At 41.6% G+C, this 24,981-nt stretch overlaps 2 protein-coding genes across 9 annotated transcripts in view; one reads left to right on the forward strand and one right to left on the reverse strand.

Moving 5' to 3' along the window:
- Positions 1–3,163: 3,163 nt before the first annotated feature.
- Positions 3,164–22,713, forward strand: GPR68 (G protein-coupled receptor 68). Of its 2 annotated transcripts, none has more exons than XM_086748789.1 (2): positions 3,164–3,361; positions 19,117–22,713. In XM_086748789.1, the coding sequence occupies exon 2, from the start codon at positions 19,258–19,260 to the stop codon at positions 20,332–20,334; it is 1,077 nt and encodes a 358-aa protein (XP_086604915.1). In that variant the 5' UTR covers positions 3,164–3,361; positions 19,117–19,257; the 3' UTR covers positions 20,335–22,713. The 2 variants fall into 2 exon arrangements, with proteins under 2 accessions (XP_086604915.1, XP_086604916.1); XM_086748790.1 differs by lacking the exon at positions 3,164–3,361 and adding an exon at positions 4,469–4,522.
- A 1,944-nt stretch (positions 22,714–24,657) lies between these two features.
- The window catches only part of DGLUCY (D-glutamate cyclase), a 48,285-nt gene continuing 47,961 nt past the window's right edge, over positions 24,658–24,981 (reverse strand). For all 7 annotated transcript variants that reach the window (XM_086748407.1, XM_086748406.1, XM_086748409.1 and 4 more), the window contains one exon: positions 24,658–24,879. In XM_086748407.1, the coding sequence (XP_086604533.1) occupies positions 24,736–24,879 (144 nt within the window). In that variant the 3' untranslated portion in view covers positions 24,658–24,735. The remainder of the gene's footprint in view (positions 24,880–24,981) is intronic.

Below are 24,981 nucleotides of genomic sequence, written 5' to 3' on the forward strand. Positions count from 1 at the left end.
TGAAGCCTTGCCTTGCATAGCCACCGCGCAGGGCAGTGTAAGAGCTGGACCGGCAAGGGCTCTAGAGATGGTACCAGGACAGAAGGAAGAGCAGTAGCAAGTCCTTGTTTCTCAGCTACACGAAATGGGAGTGTTCGTATGGATTATGACTGGAAAAGAGACAGAAGTTAGTTATTCTCCCATCCTCACAAAAATGGGTGCTTGAAAAGATTTAAAACTGCCATAGGGAAGTTGACCCTTATAGGCAAAGCATAGATGAGGTAATTGTAAATACATGGAGCTGATGCTGCCAGAAAGGGCCTCGACTGGAATAAGCTTAGAGAGGGATGCTGATGACTGGGAACGAGACCAACATGAGTGAGCAGAGGTCTGGAAAATATGGTTTGTGGAGAAGACTGAAAAAATGGGGTTGTTTAGTCTACAAAAGAAAAGTCTAAGAGAGATAGCATGATTTATCCTCAGACATTGAAATGATTAGAGTTGAGAAAAGTAGTAATAGACTGTTTTTCATGTGCATTTACAGAAGGACAAGAAAAAAAATAAATTAATTAAATACATGGAAGATTAAGATTTTTATATTAGTGCAAGCTTTTTAAGAACAAGCCTATCCAGGGGATGGAAACATTGCCAGAGGAGAGGCAGAATCTTCCTCAATAGCAATTTAAGAGAAGAAGCTGAAGGTCTGGAGGAGGTAGTCTAATTTTCCTTACTGGACCTCAGAGTAAGGAGATGGTCTAGATGACCTTCCTGCTGCGTTTCTGTGACATATGACATTTATAGCACAGTTCAGCCCCATTCTTTTTGAAGCTTGCTGCTTCTAGTTGTGACATGCAAGCCAGGAGCTGTTCGATTCAGTGGAGTTACTTAATCATCACACGCATTTAAATGATTTGACCAAAGCGAGCAAAAAGCAAGAATTGCCACTTGCACCAAATAATAGCTATTTGTCAGCTTTAATGGCTGCTGTATAATTCATGGAGATAAAAGGCTATGGAAACTGTCATTTCTTTTCATTTTTAGAGTTTTAAATACGTCCCAACATGCAGTTACTGAGCGTGAGAGATGGAGGCTGTGGTCTGCAGCAGACACTGTTCTGCCCCCTTGGAAGTGATAAGGGGTGACCCCAAATCCCTTGACTTCAGCAGCCTGCTTTAGAGATCTGCATGCTGAGACAAGCAAAATACAATGGGTGGATGAAAGAAAAGTGAACCAGGATTTTTCTGGAGTTTATTTTGCTCTGTAATTTTCTGCTCCACCTGCGGCCAAGAAAAAAAAGATACTACCCACAGTGTTACTTCCCTGGCACCCAAGGGGACAATCGCTGGCTGTGGGTCTTCTTAGGATTGCCTTGACCCTGCAGGAGGTGGAAATGCTCTCCCTGCGGCCCGGGTCATTAGACCTGGATACCGAAGTGATCTCTGCCCGTGGCAGGCTCTCGGAGGAGGCGAGTAGTCCAGTATAATGACCTGTTGCTCTTTATTGAAGAGTAGCACACGTATTACTAAGGAAGTAACTGCACTTCATTTTCTTAACATCATATTTTATGAATTCTTTAAATCTAATAGAAGAGCTGCAATATCCAAGGGTATGTAACGGTGGATTAAAATGCACTGGAACAAATGTCTTACTTTGCTTCCTGAAAGATCCCAATCTGTGTGATTTTCTTAATGTATGTATTCTTCTATATGTATGCAAAAATATATATAGATATTAAATGAGTACTAAATAAAAAAAGCAAAACAGAGGAGGGAGCATTCCACGTAACCCTGATAAATTTGATGCCAACCCATCATATTCTTTGATATTGCACAGGGTGTTCAGCCTCTGGCTCTGCTCCCAGGAGCCTGTTCAGCCAGATATGCTGTCTGCCTCTGTGCCATCCACAGCACTGTGAGCCTGCAAAGGACCATTTGGTGCTTTCTGCAGCCTTTTCTGGCTGTGTTTAAGAATTTCCTACTTTTTCTGCTGCATCCCTCCTCAGAAACTCAGAGAGGTTCCTTAATCCTGCAGATAATTTTAGGTCTCTGATCTGCCAGAGGCCCTGGCAGAGGAAGGGCTCTGCCATCTCGTAGCCTGTCATACCTGAAGAGCCCTTTGCCTGTGTGTGGAATGAGGAGTTATTTTTGATGCCGGTTCTGACGTTAGCTGTGGGTACTCCTGGAGTATTTCCAGGTTTTGTAAATGTCATTGTATCCTCTCCCTGGGGTTTGGTTTTGTTTTTTTTTTTTCCATTTTGTGTCTCTGCTTATGTCACTCTGGTTTCCACCAGGTTGGAAATGAAGAACACATCTGGGAGTACCCCGCACAAGACTCCTATTTCCAGGCTTACTGTCTCTGGCCGCCCTTGGAGCTGCATCGTCCTGTTACCGTGAGCAGACGGGAGCTCTCCTTAGGAGCTGTACAGAGCACGCGGTGTCACTGGTGTTCCTACAGCAGCACGGCAGAGTGCTACATCAGGTGAGTTACGTACCAGTTCAGAGCCTGAACTGGCAACAGCTTTTGTTTCCGGCTTCAGTGGTGTAATTTGTATCTATGTGGTTTTTTTACAAGTAGTGCCTTTCAGTTTGGATGGCAGACACTTTAATACGTGTCTTGTTGTGCAGCTTTCACTCCTGTGGGTAAAAGAGTAGAGGCGTAAGTTAGCAGAAGGTTAGCTTTTACATCTGCTACAGTCTTCCTGAATGACCTTGGACAAGCTCTTTGATCTGTTTATGCCTCAGTCTGTCTTACTATGTAGACAAGAGAGGAAGGAAACCCACCTCCCCTTGCAGCCCTTGCTCTTGCACACTCTGAGAAGATGCTCCCTTGTGCAGAGATCAGCTTCTGCTGTGTTTGGACGTATGAGGTCTGATCTCAGCAAGCTCTAGGAACAACTTACTGTAAATAATACTAATAACACTAACGGTCTGTATACTTTGTAATACGTCTGCATGAGGTGACATCTGTGGGTGTTTAGATAAGCTAAAAGCAGCACTATTTGGGCTTTGCACCAGCTGCTGTGATTATGGTGCAGTTATCTGCTGGTTCGTGTCGGTGACAGCAGGTATGGGTGTGAACACTGCTCTGCGTGTGTTGCCATCTCCGTATTCAGTGTCTGCTTTTGGTGCTGTCATCTCTTTCATTTATGAATGAGTGGGTGAAGGAGGAGAGGGCTGGGCTAACTCCTTTGCAGTTGAACTGTAAAGAGCACAGGAGCTGAAACACAATCTCCTCCTCCTTCCCCGTGCTGTTTCACCGACAGCCTTGCTCATAGCTGGAAGGAGGAGAGCCTCACCAGCAGCCTGAGCAGGAGATGGGAAAAGGGAAATCTTGTGCTCTTCATGCTGCAGGAAAGTCCTCTTTGAACAAACTCTGCTTGCAGGTGAGTTTCATTTTTATCTATTCATTCTTAAAAGCAAGTTAAATTTCCATCATTGGGCCAGGTTATACAAGGTTATGACCCCTGGAAAGGTGGCAGGACAGTTTTTTTTTTGCTAGGTTGTTAAAGCAGAGCAATGAGGCAGTCCACAGACTCAGCCAAAGCAACATGTCCAAAAAATTTCACTACTTCAAAATCAATTTCCTTGGCAAGTTCCTACTAGTGAGAACTTTGAATAAAAGTTCTTTCAAAAAAACTTTCTGGGATTCCACTTGCTGTACTGATGACAGGGGATTGTTAAGATAAACTGAGAGACTGTTTCATGTTTGCGGTGGGAACCCAAAGCAATAGCCAGCAGATAAAATCTGGTAGCCATTTTCAGAGACCTTACTAGGACGGTGGAAGTTGACTAGATAGAAGCTATTTTGAATGACTAATAAGATATTTAAATACTTTAGTTCCCCTCAGCGCACAAGCCAAAAGTTATGCCTAACAGGACACTGCTAAGCTGCATACCTTAGTGTGTGGGTGCTCCGTGTACACCTGCATGGATCTCTCTTTGTACCCCAAAAGTATGTCACTACTGTATTTTTTGAACAGTAAGCCACCCTTCTTGCTGATATTCAGAACCTGACTTGGGAAAACTGAAATGTGAAGATTTGTTTAGTGAAAACGAAATCCATTAGGTCAGAAATGAATCTATTCCTTTTTTTTCTAAACAGGATTTAAAACCTTTGTTTGTTATTTTAGGTTGCCTCTGTTATAAGTACATTTTTCGGGTTCTTGACAGTCTTTGAAAAGAAACAACAAAAGTAAATCACTGAGTGATTTACTCATGTGTGCACGAGGAGGGGAGCTGAGAAATGGAGAGTTTAGAAGAATGTAACGGCCTTGTCCTGTCCTTTCTGTTCAGGACACATGCAGATATTTATTAATAAAAATTTAAGGAAACTTAACAGTGAGGGAAGGAAAAATGGCTACACATAGGCTCATAAGACATGACACTGTCATTGTGAGCATTACGGAACTTTCTGAGCAGTCTGTTAATCAGCTCCCTCCGTGACTTTTTCCACATTAGCACCCTGTGTTTATACTGGCTGCGGAAGAGTATGGGGTCTGACCACTTCTCCTTTCAAGTTTGCTTTAATCAAGAAGCCAGTAACAGTGAGTCAATCCTGTGTATTTAACACCCACTCTTCCATTCCTTTTCTGAGGAAACAAAACTTTTTACTGTTTCCACTCCTATCCTTCCTGCCTCCCCATCTTATTGCTAGTATGTTGTTGTTCCCCCATATCATGTCACTTCTACACATGCAATTGTAAGGTCTTTCTGTTATATGAAGGAAGAGCCAGAAACACCTGCTTCCAGCTTATTTTATGCTCAGTGCTATACAGCTGTAATTTAGATAACGTGAAAGGTACATTCCCAAAGTTTTAGGAGTCTTTCTAGGGTCTAGGGAGTACACTGTGAGAAAATGTTGGGTTTATAGGATCAGATCAGTACGTTGTCCTGTGACAGCGGGACACAGCTGGAGGGGTGACAGTGTCTACATCACAGCATTGTGATTTGAATATCACAGTTTTAAATGAAGAAAGATGTTGAGGTTTCAATATCTCATTAAAAAAATCCTAATCTCACTTGACAGCCCTTTGCTCTGGGATCTGGGGAGTGTAAGCAATCCTAGCCAGTGCGAAAAGAGAGAATGGAGATGTGGGGAAAGGGCAGAGAAGGGAGGAAGATGAGTCCCAGCCAAACTAGGTGTACATAGGTGTCATCATACTAGATGTCATCAAATAGGGTGAGCCTGGGGGATGGCTGGTTCCTCAGATCGAACAGACTGGAGACTTCTTAACTGTGGCTGAGCACAGTTGCACGGTGCCAGGTGTACAAAGGTGTGGGCACTAATGTAAGTCTTCCTCCCCTAACCAGCCCTGTGGACATCGTCACTCAGATTAACCAGCTGATGTTGTAACTGCAAGTTTTCTTAGCATCCCATTGAACAGCGTGTGGAGAAGAAAGTTTTTTCACTGCCAGCTTTTCTAGACCTAAAATGAGAGTGCATTCATGTTGCGCTGGGGCTTCACTCCTGCTGACTATTCTTGTGTCAGTGTGGTGGTAACTGAAGAAAAAGTTATTTCAGACTCATGAGGACATTTACACAACTTGCTAATTATTTGTAAGTGAAGAACTGTGGAAAGAGAACTCCAGATGTGGTGGCCTTGTGAGGCTCATTACCTTATAATTAGCTGAATGTCTCTTCTAAGAGGTTTGTTTTTCCTATAAAGCTTATTCTGAGTGGCTTTTAATGCTTGTTATGAATTACCCTGCCAGCTGAACCATTTGCAGAGCTGCTGACCCTGACAGCTGATGGCAATTGCTTTTGATAAGACACAGAACAGCTTTAATGTTTAGAAGAAACTGGCCAATAATTTTAAGTAAAGGTATTAGTAATCATCAGCAGCTAAGAACAACATTGCAGTTTATTCTCTGAGGGATGCATCCGCTGTAATTCCTTTTTCTCCACTAGAAACTGTGCTCTGAACTCTGTTAATCTACCAGGTAGCAAAAGGAGAACTTTTTAGGCACTTCATCCAGAAGCTGTAGCTAATCTGTCTGAAAAAGAAAAAAATAGTAAATAACAGGTTTAAACCAAACACTGTTAGAAGGAGACTGAGAAATGGGCTCACCTGAAAGTGTACTCTGTTCCTCTCCATGGAGCCCTCTTGCCAGAAATTGTTTCTGTGGTAAAAAAATTCTTCCCAGCTGGGTTGTCTTGGAGTTTGATCTGGGGTTGCTTAGGCTCAGACTTGTCACCATGCCAGAGGCAAATAGAAATGGAAAACTGATCTGGCCTATAGGTAATGGAGAGGGCACTCTACTGCTGTTATTGCATGAACTATTTGCAGGTAGGTTATCGCTTTTGCTGTCAGTTCCTTCTCTGATACTATAAAATAAGAGGTTTTTTTTAATTTCTGTAAGGTCATGGTTCTTCAACTATTTTTTCAATTTTTATGTTGATTTTCTCTCATCCGGGTTAATACCATTAGTGTGGGTAAGTAGGTCCTCCCAATTTTCTTTATTCAGGAAATGAAGATGTAAGCAAGCCTGCAGATACGGATGCCAGCACTTTGTTTAGAATGATTTCTCCACTGGGGACTAGGTTGTTGGAGTCTTGTATCCTTAAGTGAAAAAAAAAAAAAAAAAAAAAAAAAAAGAAAGGAACGAAGTTTTCAATAGTCACCTAGGGAGCAAAGGCAACAACGAAGGAAAGAGCATAGAGGAAAACCTTCTGCATGGCGTGCTGCTGCTACACAATGGTGAGAAGTCTGAGAAATAACATTGGAGAGCATGCCTTACATGCAATACTGACTTAGATCTACTGGAAACTTGGTTAATCTCCAAAAGGGAAACTGTAAAAAAGGAGGAAGCTTAATTAAAGGCAAAAAAAAAAAAGGGATAACTTAGAAGAGTTAAATCCCTACAGTCTAGATGGGTCTATTTGAAGACATGCACAAACACATCTGCATAGCTCCCCTCCAATACTGGATCCAAGGAAGAAATACAGAAATATAGAACTGGGCCCACAAAAGACTCAACTGAGTCTGAAAGGAAATGAGCACAGCTAAACAGCAGTGCGTGGAAGGGTGGATGGTGTGCTAGTCTAGAAAGAATTGGATCTAGAACAAAAACATGTTTGAAACACACAATGGGGATCAGTGTAAGCCAGAAACACAAACATAGCACAAAGGCACAAAAGAATTAGTCCCTTTTGAAATGGTGACAGTGCACGCCATGTTAGGTTCTTCAGTTGAACAGGCTCCTCTCCTATGACAGATGCCATCTTTTTGATTAAAATAAATCCAAACAGAAGAAAAAGAACTGAGTCAAAGAAAAAGGAGGGGAGGAAGGGAAAAATCTCAAAATATTGTAAACAGCTTTTCACTCTACCATGTCTTAAAACTTTTGCTATACAAAATGAATCATACACCAAATCATATATGCTGAAAATAGCATTTAAAAGAGAGATTACTTTATTAAATGTATCGCTATTTGCTGATGCATGGAATAATGAAAGTGTTAACATCCTCCTTGAACAGGAGATGTGCTCAATCTCTTTAGACACGGCAGAGTTTCAACCACCTTTCAGTTAGACCTAGCAAGCAAAATTTTTCTCTCAGACAGCCTTTGCTACTTGTCAGAAGTTATTAGTCAAACACAGATTATTGATGTCCCAAGCTGCTGCTTGTCAGCAGCACTGCAAAATCAGTTCTATCCACTGATAGTTCTATCCTTTACTTTATCAGTAAAGGAGGAAAAAAAAATTGTACAGATGGATGTTTGGTTGCTTTCCGACCTACTTTTGGTTAATGAGACAGTTCGGTTTGGAGGGCATGATGTGCCGATACTTGGGTTTAATTATACCTTGTTCTGTCTGGAGGCACTGGCATTGTAAAAGATGCAAGCAGAAACAGAATTTGGTCCCTGCTTTGGTCTCCAACTTTTTCATTTTCAAACAGAAGTTTTCCCTTGTAGCCAGTGAGTGAGGCTGGGGAGGCTCAACAGAAGGGACTGCCTTGCATGTCGTTGGCACCCCTTCCCCTTTCTGTGAGAGCACATGGGTACAGAGAGCAAGTTGCTCTCAATATAAATATGGGCTGTGTCTGTGTAGTGCCGTAAGCATCTGGGCGAAGATACGGGCTAACATCTGACTCGCTCTGCCTGGCCTTGGTGCGTGCGTGCTGACTGGTATGGGAGGACGGCGGTGTGCTATGGCCCACGTGCTGTGAATGGGTGGCCCCTGCTCAGGCTGCTGAGAAGCCTGTGGGCTGGCTCCCTTTGGGCAGTCGCTCTGTGGAGCAGAAGCTGTATGGCAGTCCTGGGCGTAGAAGGGCGTGCTGGCATGGTTTGCAAAGAAAGGCAAAACTCATTGAAATGCCATACAGATATGACCTAAACCTTATGTCACTGATTTCTATGCAAGGCATCTGACGTTGCCTGATGGAGCACAGCACTGGTGTCAGAGGAGGCTGCAGCATCAAAAGAGGCAGTAATACAGTGTTTGGGAAAATGAATCAGAAGAGTGATTTTCCTCAAGGCTGTAGATGGTAAAATGAATCAGAACTCATTTAGTTCAGAAGGGTGAAGTTCCTATTTCTCAATCCCAAGCTACAACACAGATGTTCCAGTCCTTGTTCCTTACTGGTAGTATTGCATGTTGATCATGGCTTGTGTGGCTTCTAATCAGTAAGACCTGAGTAATCTTGGCTTTTCTTGCATTGTCATTTTAAATGAGAATCAGCTCACAGATTTAGGATCATAAGCAGTTCTGTTGTCTGTGATTGATTGGTACAGTGCTTTGGCTTCTGTGTCAAGGAGGGTTGTGGCAGGGGAGAGGGAGGTTGAGTTGGCTGAGGTGAAAGGAAGATTTGGAGTTATCCTCTGAGGAATACAGAGATTTAAGGTTTCTGCAGAAAGTGGTGTGATGTATTTTCCTCCACCCACTGTCCTGTGCTCAGGCAAATCATCGACAAAGCCTCAGGGAGATGTTCCCTGTGGGTAGGAACTAGTCACAACAGCTCAGCGGTGAAGTACTTGGAGGGTCATGTCATCCACCTGGCTGATCTTTAACAGCAGGAAGGAGGGGGCAGATGATGGTCATTTTGAAAAGCTTTGAGGCAACTATGGCATGACTAATTCCTGTTGTGTGATTCACCTCCTTGATACCATTTTGACTGCCTGAAATTACACATTGTATGAACTTCTTATTACCATAAATAGGGATTTTCCGAAGTGTGGTTTCTTTTCAGCACTTCCCTATGCTCACCAATTGTCCATGCTTTGCATTTGGTGAAAAGGCACTAATCCAAGAAAAAGAATAAGTAGTAATCTGAGATATTGGGCTAACTGTGCTTATTATCCTATCCATCTTCCTTACCCTTCATGTCAAGTTGTCCTTCATATGTTCAGACCTCATCTAAGAAGTCCAAAGTCATAAAAAGCTGAAATGAAATGGAACAGCAGCAGAACATGGATTTTTGGTATTAGTTTTTCTGCATGTGAAGTAATATAGATTTCACTTCGATATAGCTTTCAAAATGAAAAAATATTTCATAAAAAATAATTGAAAAATTATTATTTGTTTCAAAACAAAATTCCTTTGTGGAAATGAAATTACTTCATGTCAGATTTCTGCAATTTACTTCCATGATATTGCATATTGCTAAGAGGGGTTTGTGTCACATCAGCTGTCAAACAATAGTGGAGAGCAGAATGGGAAGGTCCCAATAGCTTCCCAAGCATTTTTTGCCGCAATGTTTGAAGGTTGTTATTGTGTTTGCCCTCAATCTGATTGTCTTCAGACTACACAAGCCCAGCTCCCTCAGTCTTCAGCTTTACTAGACCTCTGACTTTTCCCCTGCACTTCTCCTGACCACAGCCAGCAGATCCCAGAGGATCCATGCACCTCTGTAGAGCCTTGCAGAGCTGCACAGGATGGAGGGGTAGTACCTACAGCCTGCTGAGACATCCCGACGTGATACGTGAGGGTGCTGTTCTATAAAAGTGTGTTGTTGCCTTCAGTTCAGTGTGTGACCTCTGGAACCCCCACATCCTTCCCAGTGTTCTACTGTAAAATAGGATATGCTTTATTACTGACTTCTGTTATATGGAACACTTAACATGCAATATACAGCATTTTGTATATTGGGTAAGAAAGAAGCTGGATACTCAGTGTTCTAATTAAAATGACAAATGTGAGCCTAGGATGATAATCTCCTGGGTTATTCAGGATGGTTTTTTCTGCAATATTGACATTTTCCAGGAATGTAAGTTCTGTGTTTCAACAAGTCCTCCCTGTGACCAGTCCTCCCTGTGACCAGTGTAGCCTACAGGGTAATGTGTTATTACAAGTTACTGGTGTGTGGTACCTTAGCTCTCTCATGGCCATTCAGAAGTGCTCAGCTGCTTGCTTTCTAGGTGGCTTCCTGCTTAATTGAGAGTGAGTTTGTTGGACTTATGAAGTGGATTGAATATAGAACATCTAGGTTTGTGATCCATACTGATTCAACTATTCCTTACAGAGCTTCGTGATCCGCGGGCCAGGGCACTTGTGAGATTAAACTACATTACCATGTAATTACTGATGGGAAATGAGCATTGGAACTAGATTTAGAGGTCATGAAATTATTTGAATTAACTCTATGGCTAACATATGTGGGCTATCTTCATTGACTTTTAGCTGCATTGCGTTCATCAGCCCACACTGCTTGTGTGAGGCTGCACAGGTCAAGTTTCTCAGCTTACGGTGATGTCCCATCTAGCGCTTTCAACAAGCATCAAATGCACTATGAGGGGAAAAAAAAAGATTCATGATTCAAGTATTTTAACATGAATCTGCTACTCAAACCCACGTGAACAATTCCTAATGACAGATTTACAAGTTGAGAACCTGAAACCCTCAACTACCCCACCGCTGTGGGCCAGGTGGCATCTGAAGTTTAGCGATAAAAAATTTAATGTAACTAGCTTACTTCAGACTTCGGAGAAATTTGGTAAGCAGAAATGAAGAAGCTGGGACCAATTCCCAGGATATAAAAGTTTGAGTAAATAGAGTGATTTACCCAATGCTGTGAATAATTGCATGTCTGTGCTAGAGAAAATTAGACATTGGTGACTAATTAGTCTTTTGTTTATGTGGGTTCTGAAAAAATGTTGCTGGCTTCCTTCTTTGACAATAAGTTTATAAATGGACTCATACAATACTGACAAAACTAAAGTGATTTGTAATTTACAGAATACTTTTATGGTTTCCTCCCACTGAAACAGATACACAAAGTAATAGTTACTGTACACAGAGGTTCGTGTTAGACGGGTCCGCTTGCAAGCTAACAAACACTGAATGTGTTGTGTATAGGCCTAAATTAACTTTAGAAGGGAATACAATTTAAGAAGGAATTGAGTTTTTACCTTTTTTTTTCCAATTTATGTAAGGTGGTTTCAGAGGTTTAAAAAGATACAGTCCTTTTCTTTCTGTATGCCTCCGGAAAGACTCTTGCAAAGAGAACATAAAGACTTTGTTCTTCTAATGCAAAAAAGCAGAAAAAAAAAAGTATAGCAGAGAGGTTGCCTTTCTGCTTTACAAACAACAAAACCAGCAGAAGACACAAACAAAACTCCTTGTAGCAATTGTACTTCGCATAGAGGTTTGACAGAAACAAAATTTCTGCACACTTTCTGTGTTAGTGACTTATAATTTATACTGCTAGTGACCATGTATCTGTCTTTAAAGTGGTATATGTTTAATTCCATGTTCACTGAGAATGGTTTAGAAACTGATTCAATAGAAAATATATGGTGTGGTCAGTGAAGAAATTAATCCCATGCCCTGAAAAGACATTGATGGTGCACATACAATGAACTGCACTAAAAGAAGGTGAGCATCACGGTCAAGTACACTGAGGTCAGGAATTAGAAATCTGAAGATCTCTAATGTAACCTAATTTTTAGCGCACTTGCATATTTAAACCAAGCTACGATCTTTAATGAGTAGAGTCATTATTTATGCTGGACTTCTGGCTCAATGAGAGCCATGCCAACTCTGTCTGAGCTCAACAAAACCAGTGCCCTGCTGAGATGCTTGAACCAAATCTGAGCACCTTTCTTGTAGAAACATAATGCAGTAGACTGGAATTACCTTGGCTTTCTTCCTGCGCCCTTTTTCTTTGATCTGCCAGGCCAATACCACACCGCTGCACCTTTGCTGTTCCTGGTCCCTGAAATAACAGTCAGTGCTAGCTTGAGTATATCTCCATGGCTTTGCATTGTGCCCCTAAGAGTAATATGTTGTCTTATCTCAAGTGATGAACAAGGATAAAATATCTTATTCACTGGAATTTTTTCCACCTCTAATAAATGTGCCTATCATCTATTTGTTTGTTTTGTCTACCGCAGTCATTGGTAGGACGTTTGAGTGCTTCACAAGCAGTAGCAATTTATCTTCAGGAAACTTCTGTCTGTAAGGGAATATAATTTTGCATTTGTGAAGACAGATGAATGAGGATTATGTACTTTGGTTGCCCAAAATAGTTGGACTTTTTCTAATTTGGTTGTGTATCTCTTAGAGTGGAAAAGGTTCCAGAGACTTTACCAGTGGTGAATAGAGAGGACACCTGACTTTGTGCCCTTTAAATACTGCATCCCACCAGAACACTTATCTTCTTAGCAGTCACAGAGTGAGTCTAAGTGCATTGTTATCCATCCCGCTGCATAGCCAGTCGTGTAACACCAGCAGTACGTAATGCCTTTACAATTTCCCAGGTGTTAATGAAAATGTACATCGGGACATGTCAAAAGTCTTCATAAAATCGAGATATATTATACTTGTTGCTTCCTGCCTAGTTCTTCAGCCACATACTTCATTAACGACAGAAATGGGATTGGTCTGACACTACTGTCTCTTGTTGAATCGTGTGTCTCTTGTTGCAGCAGCATCTCTAAAGCAGCTTTCCAAGCTGTTTGGCTGCAGCACTGCTGCTCTTGCTGCCTCTGTATCTTTCCCTCCTTGTTCCTTCCCTGGCTTTCCTGAGCCCTAGAATGCAGCTGCTGACTCTATTCCCACTCAAGTCCTGCCTTCCCTCTGTGCATCAGCAGCCCTGGTGTGTGGGGGCTCTGTGTAAGAAAGGAATTGTTTGGGTATCACGGGAGCTGAAAGCTGTTGAGAAGGAGGATGTCATGTCTGATATCAGGCTGAAGAGGCTATGAGGACAGGGATGGCACTGAGCTGTGTCAGGAGGTTTCTGGGAGCTGGGGTACTGACATGCCTGGGATCACATTTGGGCGTGATGCTGTGTGGGGCAGGGCTGACCACTGTCAGCAAGGGGAGGCAACAGGTTCATGGATTAATCAGGGGAGATGAGACAAGCATCCACTACTGTCCTTTATCCCTTCCAACTCGCTTTTGCTTTCTGCTCTCTGGAGCAGCAATGGGATCTGCAGCCTGGCAAGGCTGCACATTGCAGGGAAAACAGGGCCCGTTCGAGCCTGCACTCCTTCTACAGAAAGCAGGTAGGACTGAGTCCAGAGTTTCTCCCATCTTTCCAAGACAGGATGTGAAGTAAGTGCAGCTGCTAGCCCCAGCCCAACTTCATCTTCTCCTGAAGTACTGCAGGAAACACTTGGGGTGAGTCTCTGCAGGTGTGAGTCACTTCTGTAAATGCACCGGATATGCATATTGATTGTCTGATGACTTGTTTTTGTTGAAGGTAGGCTCACTGGTGTGTAATTCCCCAACTAATTTTTTTCACAAGACAGATGTTATGCCTGTTTTACCCCAATCCACCATAATTTCTGAAACATTATCAACAATAGTTCATAAATTTCTTTATGTGTACTCCGAGGGAATTAGCTAGACTTTAAAAATACCTGTTAGACTTTGCTTATCTCTTTTTTTTTTTCCCATGCCCCCATCCTATTGTTAAATACAGTTTTGTTAGATGCTGGGTCAGAATTTTGGTTCTGAAGATTGAAACAAAAAATAACAGCAAATATTTCAGCTATATTTAGATCTAGAATTTGTGCTTGTGCCTCATATGTACTTGTTTTCTTTACTCATCTTTTTCTTGTGTGTTAATAGAATCATCCTTCATTGCCTTCTATGGTTCTTTCTACTTGTAACCCTTCTAGAATCATAGAAGGGCCATAGGGTTGGAAGGGACCTTCAAAGGTCATCTAGTCCAACCCCCCTGCAAGAAGCAGGGACATCCCCAACTACATCAGATTGCTCAGAGCCCCATCCAACCTGGCCTTGAATGTTTCCAGGGATGGAGCATCAACCACCTCTCTGGGCAACCTGTTCCAGTGTTCCACCACCCTCATTGTAAAAAAATTTTTCCTTATATCTAGTCCAATCTACCTCTTCCAGTTTAAAACCATTACCCCTTGTCATGTCACTACAGATTCTACTGTCCTCATTTTTCTTGTAGGCCTCCTTGAGGTACTGGAAGACTGCTGTAAGGTCTCCCTGGAGCCTCCTCTTCTCCAGGCTGAACAGCCCCAACTCTCTCAGCCTGTCCTCATAGGAGAGGTGCTCCAGCCCTCTGATCATCTTTGTGGCCTTCCTCTGGACTCGCTCCAACTGGTCTTTCTCTAAAATCAAATTTCTTCCCATTGAATCCAAACGTCATTGTGCCATTTCCTCATACTCAGTCACACACCCCAATTTCCACTTTCTTCTACTTTTTTTTTAAACTTGCACAAGGTTATTAGCCAGTTTCTGCCTCTCTTATATTTTCTGTCTGGTTCCTAGTCTATGCCACTGGTCATCGCTTCCCAGTCTCTTTACCTGACCTTATTTTTCCAGCCTTTTGTGAACCAGGATCAAATCAAGCTGACAAACCCTCAAGCATTGGGTGAAGCTTAGTGTGTGAATTTAAGGGCTGGTGTTTGTGCAGTTAATGCTCTGAACCAAGTCCTCGGCTGAAACAACCTCAGGTTTCTGGTTCCAAGATACGCAGCGCAGTCCAGGTCCTGCTATGACAGCCAAGTGACTCAGGCCTGTCTGCAGTGTATGACAGGTGCAGGGAGAGATTAAATAGCAAGAGAGCTACTGTCACATAAAGGCACACGACCACGTTACGTGCCCTGTTCACGGAAATGAGTGCTTCGTGGATGAGACAAGCTGCGCGCACAACTCTTGCAAATGCCCACAGGGAAGTCCTTTGGCATAGTCCCATTTGTCTCTACTGAAAACGCATAGGTCTAATTGCAGACAGATTTCTTATGAGGAAAATTGTAGCAATGTTCACTGAAACTAAAAAATCACCCAGGCTCCGTGCTGGTACTCAGTCTGAGCTGAAGAGGCTGTTGCTGTAAGTGGCTCTGAGCTATTTCCTCTGCCGATGCCAGCAGACAGCGCTGAACACGTGAGCTGCTCCATGGTTCTTGGTGCAGGGAGGGCGTCATTTTTTTGTCAACGGTTAAGGCACAAAGGAGTTTGGAAAGAAAAGAACCTGTTGTTGAACTGTCCAGTGAGTAACGAGAGTTGGCTCATTTAAACCACGACAAAGTGAAGCTCTCTGGAGCCCAGGGATCCTTGGCTTTATTTTTCATCCAGGAATGAGAGAATTGTTTAGAACTTGTGTAGGTGGTAAGAATCTTCTAATTTGTTTCCAAGACTTGGACTTAGATGAGTATCATTTAAAAGATGTGGGCATATATGAGAGAAAAATATTGCCCGGAAATGTCTGCAGACTCGTGATACTGGAGGTGTTACCTAAACTAACCTCTAAAAAAATCACACAGCTGCACTATTTCCATATTAAAGCTGTCTAAAAGGAATGCCTCTGTGTTCCCATTCGTAACTGCTTTCAGCTTTATGATTATCTGCACCCCAGATGTTTTTCATACAGCAACTTTTTTTTTTTATTTTTCTCCTCCTCCTGTCCTGATGAGGTCAGTAAGTAATGGGAGAGCTGTTTGTCTTTTCTCTCACATACCCTGCATCACCTTTCCTCCAGTTTCCTTTCCTTCAGTTTCCACTTTTCCAAACAGTTCATAAGGTTTTGTGTATTGTGTTCTTAATAACAGGGTGAGCTCTTCCGCATCCCTCTATTTAACACTGGCACAGCGGGACTTTGCTACCAGGTTTGTTGAAAAAGCGTAGTTTAACTTACTGGCTGGTGCAGAGCTGTGTTTGGTGTACTCGGTGCTGGGGGAAAGGTGAAGTACCTGCAGATTTCCCATTTGGCTACGGAGCCTCTCACTAGCCAGGCACGAGGGGTCAGAGGGCACAAAGGTATCCCAGAGCCCACGTGCTGAGGAGGCTGAAATGAGGGAAAGATTTCCTGGGTTGCTGCTGCCACTGACCAGAAGAGCAGTGTAAGACAGCTATTGCACAAGCAGGAATCCAGACCTTTGTCTTTCATCCCCATCTTTGAAACTGGGGAGGTTTTGTTAGTGCAAGGCAAAGGGATTCGTAACAGTCAGCCTTTTCTTCCTGCCCCCTGAAACAGCCCACTCCAGCACTTCCTCCAGGAGCAGGAAATGTTGCTGTAATCCTAAGTACATATTATATTAGCATAATGTCCTATCAGTAAAACTTGCTGTCTCCTTCACATTCTGCATTCTGGCAAGACTTTTAAACTAAACAGAAATTATTTTTACGATAATGTTCTCCATGACATAAACATAATTTAAGAAAAACATTTGGAGTTCTTAGAGGAAAAGAAACATTTTCAAAAAGCAATGCAACTGTGACTACATCTGCTTTTTCTCATACTTTGGTCCATATTGACTCACTGGGTACCACTGAACAAAACTTAGCACTGTTGAACTATGTCAGTTCTGACTTTTTCGAAACTGTCAACAGCTTTTGAATTACTATTTGGCCACATCAACATGAGCTGGACACTGACTAGACACTTTTAGTTGGTAGATTAGATGACAGATCCCAGATTTTTAGGCATTTTAGACTATAACTAGATGTGCCAATCTTCCTGTGCAGGCAAACTCTTACATGTAAAAGTCACCAAATTATTATACAGAAATGAAATGGTATCAAATGCAAACTCAAAAACAATTGTCCTTGGTCTGGAGCTCTGGATTGGAAAAGGTGGGGTAGGTTATCAAAGCCACCTCGGCAAAGATTCTGTGCACTGCAGATCTCCTGTAGACAGAAAAGCTGCATGATGGTTCTGAAGCCATTTTGAAATTCATAGTGCACTGGATGGTGTTACAGGAGAGCTAATGGCCCCTAAGTATCAGACTTTGGGGAAATGAGTACATAGCGTTAGTGATTAATTTCTGCTGTACATGTCTGTGCTGCTAACATTATCATCATTATTCTGTGGGAAGGTTATGGCAGTCTCTTGGAGCAAACTGCAAACTGAACCATAGCGCTCTGTGACTGGGTCCCTCCAGCAGCATTCCTCCTGCTGTGCTTTATCTATCCATAATAACTATTGTGCCACCCACAGTGGAGGGGGTGTTTCTGAACCCCCAAAGGAGCTGCGTGAGAGGAGAAGAGCAGAGCTTGCGCTGTGCTAGACTTGACCAATCTTTCGCACAAGTTGCATTGGACAATGAAGGCAGAAGTTTTGAGAGAGTTGAGCTTGTATTGGCCTGTTGTTTCATCACTGAAGGTATCTGAGATCCCTAAGAGTATTTCCAGCAAAACTGAGGTTGATGTTCTGTCTGTTGGTAAGAAAAAGAGGAAAAGCAAAGGAATGAAAAATACATTCTAATTCTTAAATATTTACATGTGTCCTTAAGTTGCTGTGATTTCTGTGGGACTGTTACACTGGTTGAAGCTGAACACTGAAAGCTGTTGCAGATTTGATCAGTTATTTCAACCAGGCAATTCTTTTCTTGCCCAAAGAAAGTGATTTTCTTTTCAATTTCTATAGGAGTAAACCCAATACTATTTTAAAAAATTGCTAAAAACAATTATTTGACAGTAACATCCTCAAATGCTGCAGCTAACAGTAACTTTACTGTAGCATGGTTATGTTTTCATAAAGGTTGCCTTGGAAAAAAATTTGTTTGTAGGCAGAACAGAAGATGATGACAAAAATACAAATTAGGATAGTAAACAGGAAAAAGCAACAAGACCTTATCTTTGTCCCTGGACAGTGCTATCTCCTTGTGATTCCATATTAACTGAGGCTCTGTACACAAAAGTACATGCTACAGTTGGGCATTTTCTGGGAAGAGATGGAAAGAAATATAGTCTCAGTGTTCTGCATCGTCAGGTAAAACATACATCCTCCCCAGGCTGGGCACAGTTTGCCCTGCTGTCTTCCAGTCCAGAGCATGTGTGCCAGTGTGAATATATCACATGAGGTGATAAAATGCTGAATGTGATACTGCGTTTAGTCTGGGTTTAATCACTGTGAGCTGACTCAAGGCTTAATGCTCGTCCTAGTTGAACCGAGTGCTAACCCCTCGTCGGAATTTATTTTTATAAATATCTTGAATACTAATATATAGTGTAGGAATGGTTTGTATGTGTATGTGCTTGGATTGTAGAAGATTGTTCAGGTGAAAACAATTATATTCATATTCAGTGAAGATGAAGGAGAAAGACACAAATGTATAGACAATAACAGTAGTAAGTGGCTTTGAGAGTCAGTGGCAAACAAGGAATCTGTAATAGCACGTCCTGTAGGACTGAGGCCATGGGGGTACGTTGTACTAGATTTTCACAGTGTCCTTCCGACAGAAAAAGACAGCTTGCTTTCAGGATTGTGTTTACAGGAAACTGTAAGAAAGATTGCTAAAAATTCCATTTTTTTCATCCTGATGTGTTGAACTGCATATTCCATGGTTTCTTGTATCTAAAGGGAAATTTAAGAAATGGAAATTAAAAATGAACTGTTTAATGCACCCTGCATCCCTCTAAGGAAGTCTGAGTGGCCTGCTGGTTTGCCAGAGACATTTTTTTGCATCATGGGTAAATCACATTATTGTTTTTGTGCCTCATCTGCAAAACAGAGATGATATTTCTTCCGCTTTTAGATACTCGCAAATCTAAAGCGACAAATGTTTGTAATTTGCTTTAGGATTCCTGGACACAAAATTTTCTGGTACTTTTCTGGTAAGTACTAGGACTTACTCATGTGAATCATGATTTCCCAGACAGGCTTTACCTTCTATCAGAGACTGTAAGAAAATTTAGGGCTAGGAAAAGGCAGCTTACTGAAAACTGTACTATATATTTGACAATTGTATCCCTTCTCAAGATTTTCATGTGTTTTACCTTCAGGTTATTAACATCCTGCAACGAGTCATCACTTCAACCTAAATGTTTGTGGAAGAAATAAGCAATACATGAAACTGGTTGAAATTAAATTTTACATCTATTAATTCGGGACCCTGATGAGTGATTCACGGGGAGAGGTAGAAGATGATGAATTTCACAGAGAATGCAACTGAGAAGTGCACTATTAATCATGATATCCACCAGACACTATCCCCTGTGGTGTATGTATTTGTATTTATATTAGGCTTGCCAGCCAACTGCCTGTCACTGTACTACGGGTATTTACAGATCAAGGCTAAAAATGAATTGGGTATCTACCTTTGCAACTTGACTGTAGCAGACCTGCTCTACATATTTTCTTTGCCTTTTTGGCTTCAGTATGTTTTACAGCATGACAATTGGACCTACAATGAGCTGCTGTGCAAAATTTGTGGCATCCTCTTGTATGAGAATATCTATATCAGCGTGGGCTTCCTCTGCTGCATCTCCATTGACCGCTATCTTGCGGTAGTGCACCCTTTTCGCTTTCAACCGTTTCGCACAATGAAGGCTGCTGTGATTGTGAGCATCGTTATCTGGACCAAAGAAATAATGACATGCTGCTTTGTCTTTACGCATGGAGAGATCAGTATGGATGCAGAGAGCCACGTGGTGTGCTTTGAGCATTACCCCATCAAAAAATGGGAGCACAGCGTCAATTACTACCGCTTCTCTGCCGGCTTCCTTTTCCCCTTCTTTCTCCTGGCCTTTTCTTACTGTGGGATTTTACGAGTTGTCCACAAGAGTCACGGCACTCAAAAGAAGAAGAAAATCCAAATTAAACGACTGGTTTCAAGCACTGTTTTCATTTTTTTAGTTTGCTTTGGACCATACCACATCCTACTTGTGATTCGCAGCTTGTTGGAGAAAAACTGCTCATTTGCTGAGAAAATATTTAATATTTACCATATTTCTCTCCTGTTGACTACTTTCAACTGTGTTGCTGATCCAGTATTGTACTGTTTTTCCAGTGAAAGCACTTACCAGAACTTTGCCAAGATGCGAGACTCTTGTTTAACATGTTTAGGGTGTTTGAGGACTGAGACGAAGGAATCCTATCCGCTGAACGCTCCTGAAACTCCCAACAGGCCACAGCACGAGCAGCAACCGGGGTTATTACAAATATTACATGATGGTACTGAAGTGAAGAACTCCTCTGCAAGTAACACAGGTAGCCTATAGCATTCATCAAAAAAGGACATTAATTTAAACTCTGCAGCTGTGGCTCTGTTTGCGTGTCCATCTGATTTATCCGTGTGTTACAACAGTGTTACCTCCCAAAGGCTTATTAGCAATGCAGTACAGTGAGGTCATTTCGACCTTGGCAATAGTGAGGAAAGCACACGCTAAGTCAGTTCAGTTACAATCAGGTGTCTGTTGTCATTGTGGTACCACTCAAAACCTGTTGTCCTGATGATTACATTGACTGGAATAAGCTAGTACCCGTGGTGTGTGGTTCTGTTGAATTCATCTTTAACTGCTTTCTGTTTGCACCTGTAGCATCTAGAGAAAATAATTCTCTACAAGCTGTCATCATTTGTTGAAAAGGCTGGAGACAGAACAAATTAAATGTCCCATATGTACTTTTAAAAAGAAAAAAAAAAAATTGCATTTCTGTAACATTCCTGTATCTCTCTGAAATAACTTCTTCAGCCAGTTTTGAGGGCTGCAAGAGACCATACCAGAACCAACCTTCTAAAACATCCAATCCAATAATGTGAGATGTTCTGGGAGAACATGCACCAGGAACTCAGCATTTGCTGAGACCTTCAGTCTGTTAATTGGCTGTTGAATCTCAGACTGTTGAACCTCATCATAAGGCTCCTATTGACTTCCAGAGGGATGAGATCTCTTGACTCCAACAGGCTTCAATAGTTTGGTCTGTTGACTTGGTAAAGAACAGGAGGTTGGTAGCACATGAGGCACTTTGAACCCGTGTGCTTCTCTGAGTCACTGTGTTCAAGGACAAATTTAGTTGCATCTAAATTCTAAACCTTGCTAAGATGTGGATTGTGTCCTTTGCAATTTGTGTGTCTTGTGCAGCACAGACCATGCAGGCAATTATAAATAACAGTGCATTTGTCAGGGCATTTGATAAATGGTTTCATTTAAACTCTGTTTTCTCCCATAGATACTATAGCTTAGGGTTTGGTCATTGTTCCATAAATACAGTATCAGAAATACGATGTATGAGTGATCTATGTTTCCTGGTTTAGACAGAAAACAAACTATAGGAATAAGTGGAGATAATGGCAAGTAAAGATGTGTGAGTTGTGCTCTATTGTATTGTTTCTACCACTGCGTACTCTCTAGGTCTTTTTTTTCCCCCTATATTATATTAATGAACCCTATATGATTTGTCCTTTGTGATCTGCTCATCGTACTTTGTGTCTGTAACTGTTACACCATGAATATTGCCTTGTCCTTTCACTTCTCTGGTTTCAAAACCTTTCCTGAAACATCTCTCTTACTGCAACCTGGAGCTGGTAACTTCTAGCAATATAATCAGTTTTGGTTCATTTTTTTTTTTAAATGTCAAAAGATTCTCTTGACAGACAGTCCACTCCTGGTATCTGAAGTATGTTATTGTAACATAGCCTTGCTTGTCATCAGTTTCTAATAGCCAATATATTCCAACAGTTTTCTGGAAACCACCTTGAGAGTGTAATATTAGAAAAAAGTAGGGGATGTGTTTAATAAAGAATGTTTTTATTATTATCTTCCTACATTTGTTCACTCTGCTTTTGAAATAACTGTCTTATGGCTTTGGCCTATTTGTGAGACCACAGATCCTCTCCTCCCTCCTCTTGCAGAAAGGATCCATGTCCCCACTCCCAGGAGGGGATTAGGTTTGCTTAGGTTAACATTTAGTTTGTTTAATTATTTTTACATTTTTTTATACTTAGACCACTCACCAGGCTGGATTAATTATCTTATACATGCATTTTTTCTTCTGACTATTAGTGCTGTTCAGCTTTCCTTTCTCCTAATCTTTCTTCTCATCTCCTGTCTGTATCAACAGATACAGCGCTCCCGCCAGCCATAATGCCGTGCTTGTATGTTAGCACCGAGCCAACCGCTTGCAGTCCCGTGACCTGGCAGGCTGTAAGACACACACGTGGTTTGTTCTCAGATGAACTGTTTGTTGTCCTGTTTGTGCTTTACTTCTTTACAGTTACCCGTGTTGTTTAAATTAGACAGCTGGAATGCAGAGCGTGCCATGTTACATCAAACTGTCATCTGAGGGATTAAGGCTTGTTTGAGTTGGTACTTTGATGTGGTCAGCTTTGGGTCAGCTGCTGCAGCTTAAAATCAGATGGAAACTTATGTAATGGAGTCTAGCATTCTGCTACAGTTCTCAACATGTAACCTGCTAATCTGCAAGTGAAGGGGGAGCTTTGTCTTTTTTTTTTTTCTTTTTTTTTTTTTTTTTTCCTGAAGTCAATATTTTATAAATTCTTTCTCTATGGTAACTGTTAGGCTTAGGCTGCAGAACTGTCACCAATATGGGAGGAAGGTAACTCTCACTCAGAGCTTTCCTTTCCGTCTCAGCCAGAACATAGTCAATCAAGGGTCCCACTTTGGTTGCTAGAGATACGCTATTTATCGTATTAAATACAGCGCTTGGGACTGCACGGGAGAAGGGATTTTAAAAACACACACTGGAGAAAAAGACAAGTAAATTACTACATTTTATATAATGAAACATGACTGTTAAAACTTGTATTTTGAGGAAAAAGAGCAAAAGCTTACTAAATGAAGGGTTTTTTTACAAAAGTTAGTGTTTGGAAAGAGTAACAGACATTACACCTTTTAGTGTAATGCATCAATAACCTACTGAGCACGTAGCACACAGAGAAGTAAATCAGCTGCCTCTTTTCCCAAACAGACATTTTAAATGATGCTCATTTCATTTTGTGGGTTCTGTGCAGCAGTGAACATATGCCATCCTGCGGGGTTACTGGCTTGGGCAAAAAGCTCAAGCATTCATATGAAGTATTTTACTTTATAGTTTGGAGACTTCTAAAGGAGCTTTCTTCTAATTGTGAAACTTCAAAGATAGTTTCACTGTAACATCCTTCAAGAAGGCTTTAAATAAAATAAATCTAAAAAAAAGATTGATCTATAAAATCAATGTTGGGAGCTTTGATTAGTCTGCATGTCCGGCATTAAGGTTTCTTTCTCTCACACGCGCTCAACTGTCTTAAGTCTTTAAAGGCTGTGTATCCTCAAGGACTTCAGAGATCAGTGTTCAAAGTATGCTGGTGTTTGTGGTATGAACTGATTTTTCTCATTCTCAAAAAGTTATGTGTTTGTCTGACATACAAGAAGGAAAATAAAACTCACCTGCCAGAAAGAAAAGTAGATACAAGGTGCTGCTGGAAGCCCACTGTCCTTTGGAAAAAGCAGTGGCTAAACAGAACTGCCATTCTCCTCCTGTTAAAGCACAATGGTTTGATGCTCGCATTTTGTACCATTGTAATAATTTTATGACAGCTAAAGCATCAGTGCCTGAGAGGTGCAGTGTCAAAAACTACCCTGTTCTCTCTGCTGTGAGGGCTGACAACTAACACGACTTCAGCCCTGGCACTCATCTGGAATTAAAGTAAAATCCCAGCTTTACATGACAAAAGTCAGGCACGATTCACAACCATTTGTCATGTACTGGTTTGGTGGTAGCAGGCCTTTGAGATATAATTTCATTTTGCTTCACTCAGTCTCGTCAGGAGCTGAATTTCTATAACTTGAATTAATCTAAATGTTCATTTACATAATTTTATCTCATACTGAATGCAAATTTTAAAAATTTCTAATCATGCTTTAATTTCTAAACATTAATTTTTAATCAGTATTTATGTATTTAATTCATTTATTCTTAACAACAGGATACCCTGACATGTCTACAACCTTTCTGTAGTACCCAGAAGAGGACAAAATATCTAAATGGTAAACTGCTACCATGAAAGAGGCAAAGGGTACAGCCTATCCTTTGCACAGAACAGCTGCAAGGCTGCCCTTACTTCCATCGGCTCAGTTAAAGCTCTCCCCTCACCTCCTCACACTTCCACAAACTCTCCACCCCCACCAGAAGACAGCCTACAAGAGGTGTGCAGGGGGCCTGTATTTATCAGCGTTCGCTACTGTAACGCTTCCTGGGGGTTTTTTTTGTGGTGAGTCTCCCCTCTCCATTGCAGCTGTTTTCCCCACCACAAGGTATTTTTAAATCCAAGTTGCTACAAGAGTTACTTCCTGTTGCAGTTCCGAGGTGAGTAAAACAGGAATAGCAATGCAGTAATGTTTCATTTTAACGACAAGCTTTCCTTGTAAAAGCCAGATCCCCTCTTAGTATACAGTATCATTTAATATCCATTACCCGCTATAAAATCACAGAAAAGAAAGGTAGACCAAATTATCACGATGATATCCCCTTCTCGCTTCACAGCGATGTTGTAAGGGTAACAATGAAAGGCTGTGCGCGGCCAAGACACCAGAGATGAAAAGTAATCTTTTTCTGATCTTTTACACCGTGTGAGAGCCTAGGGAATAAGGAAATAACATGGGAGCAACGGTTGATAGGCACAGTCACTGCTGCACTTCTTGCAGCAGCTTTTCAATCATAAGCGAATGGGTGTTGTAGAAGGGCAGCCCATCCACTTCCATTTCCAGGCTGGCAGTTTTGCCACTGCGGACTCCGTGCTGCACAAGTGTTTTCAGAAGCTTTTCTTCCTTAAAAACCAGAGAAACAGAATAGAATTAAAATCCTGAATCAGACAAGAGCATTCAAGATCTTTATTTTAAACCTAGAGGAGGCTCTGATCACATCCTCCA

Source organism: Chlamydotis macqueenii, chromosome 5 (assembly GCF_036417535.1).
Source record: "Chlamydotis macqueenii isolate bChlMac1 chromosome 5, bChlMac1.mat, whole genome shotgun sequence".
NCBI lineage: Eukaryota > Metazoa > Chordata > Aves > Otidiformes > Otididae > Chlamydotis > Chlamydotis macqueenii.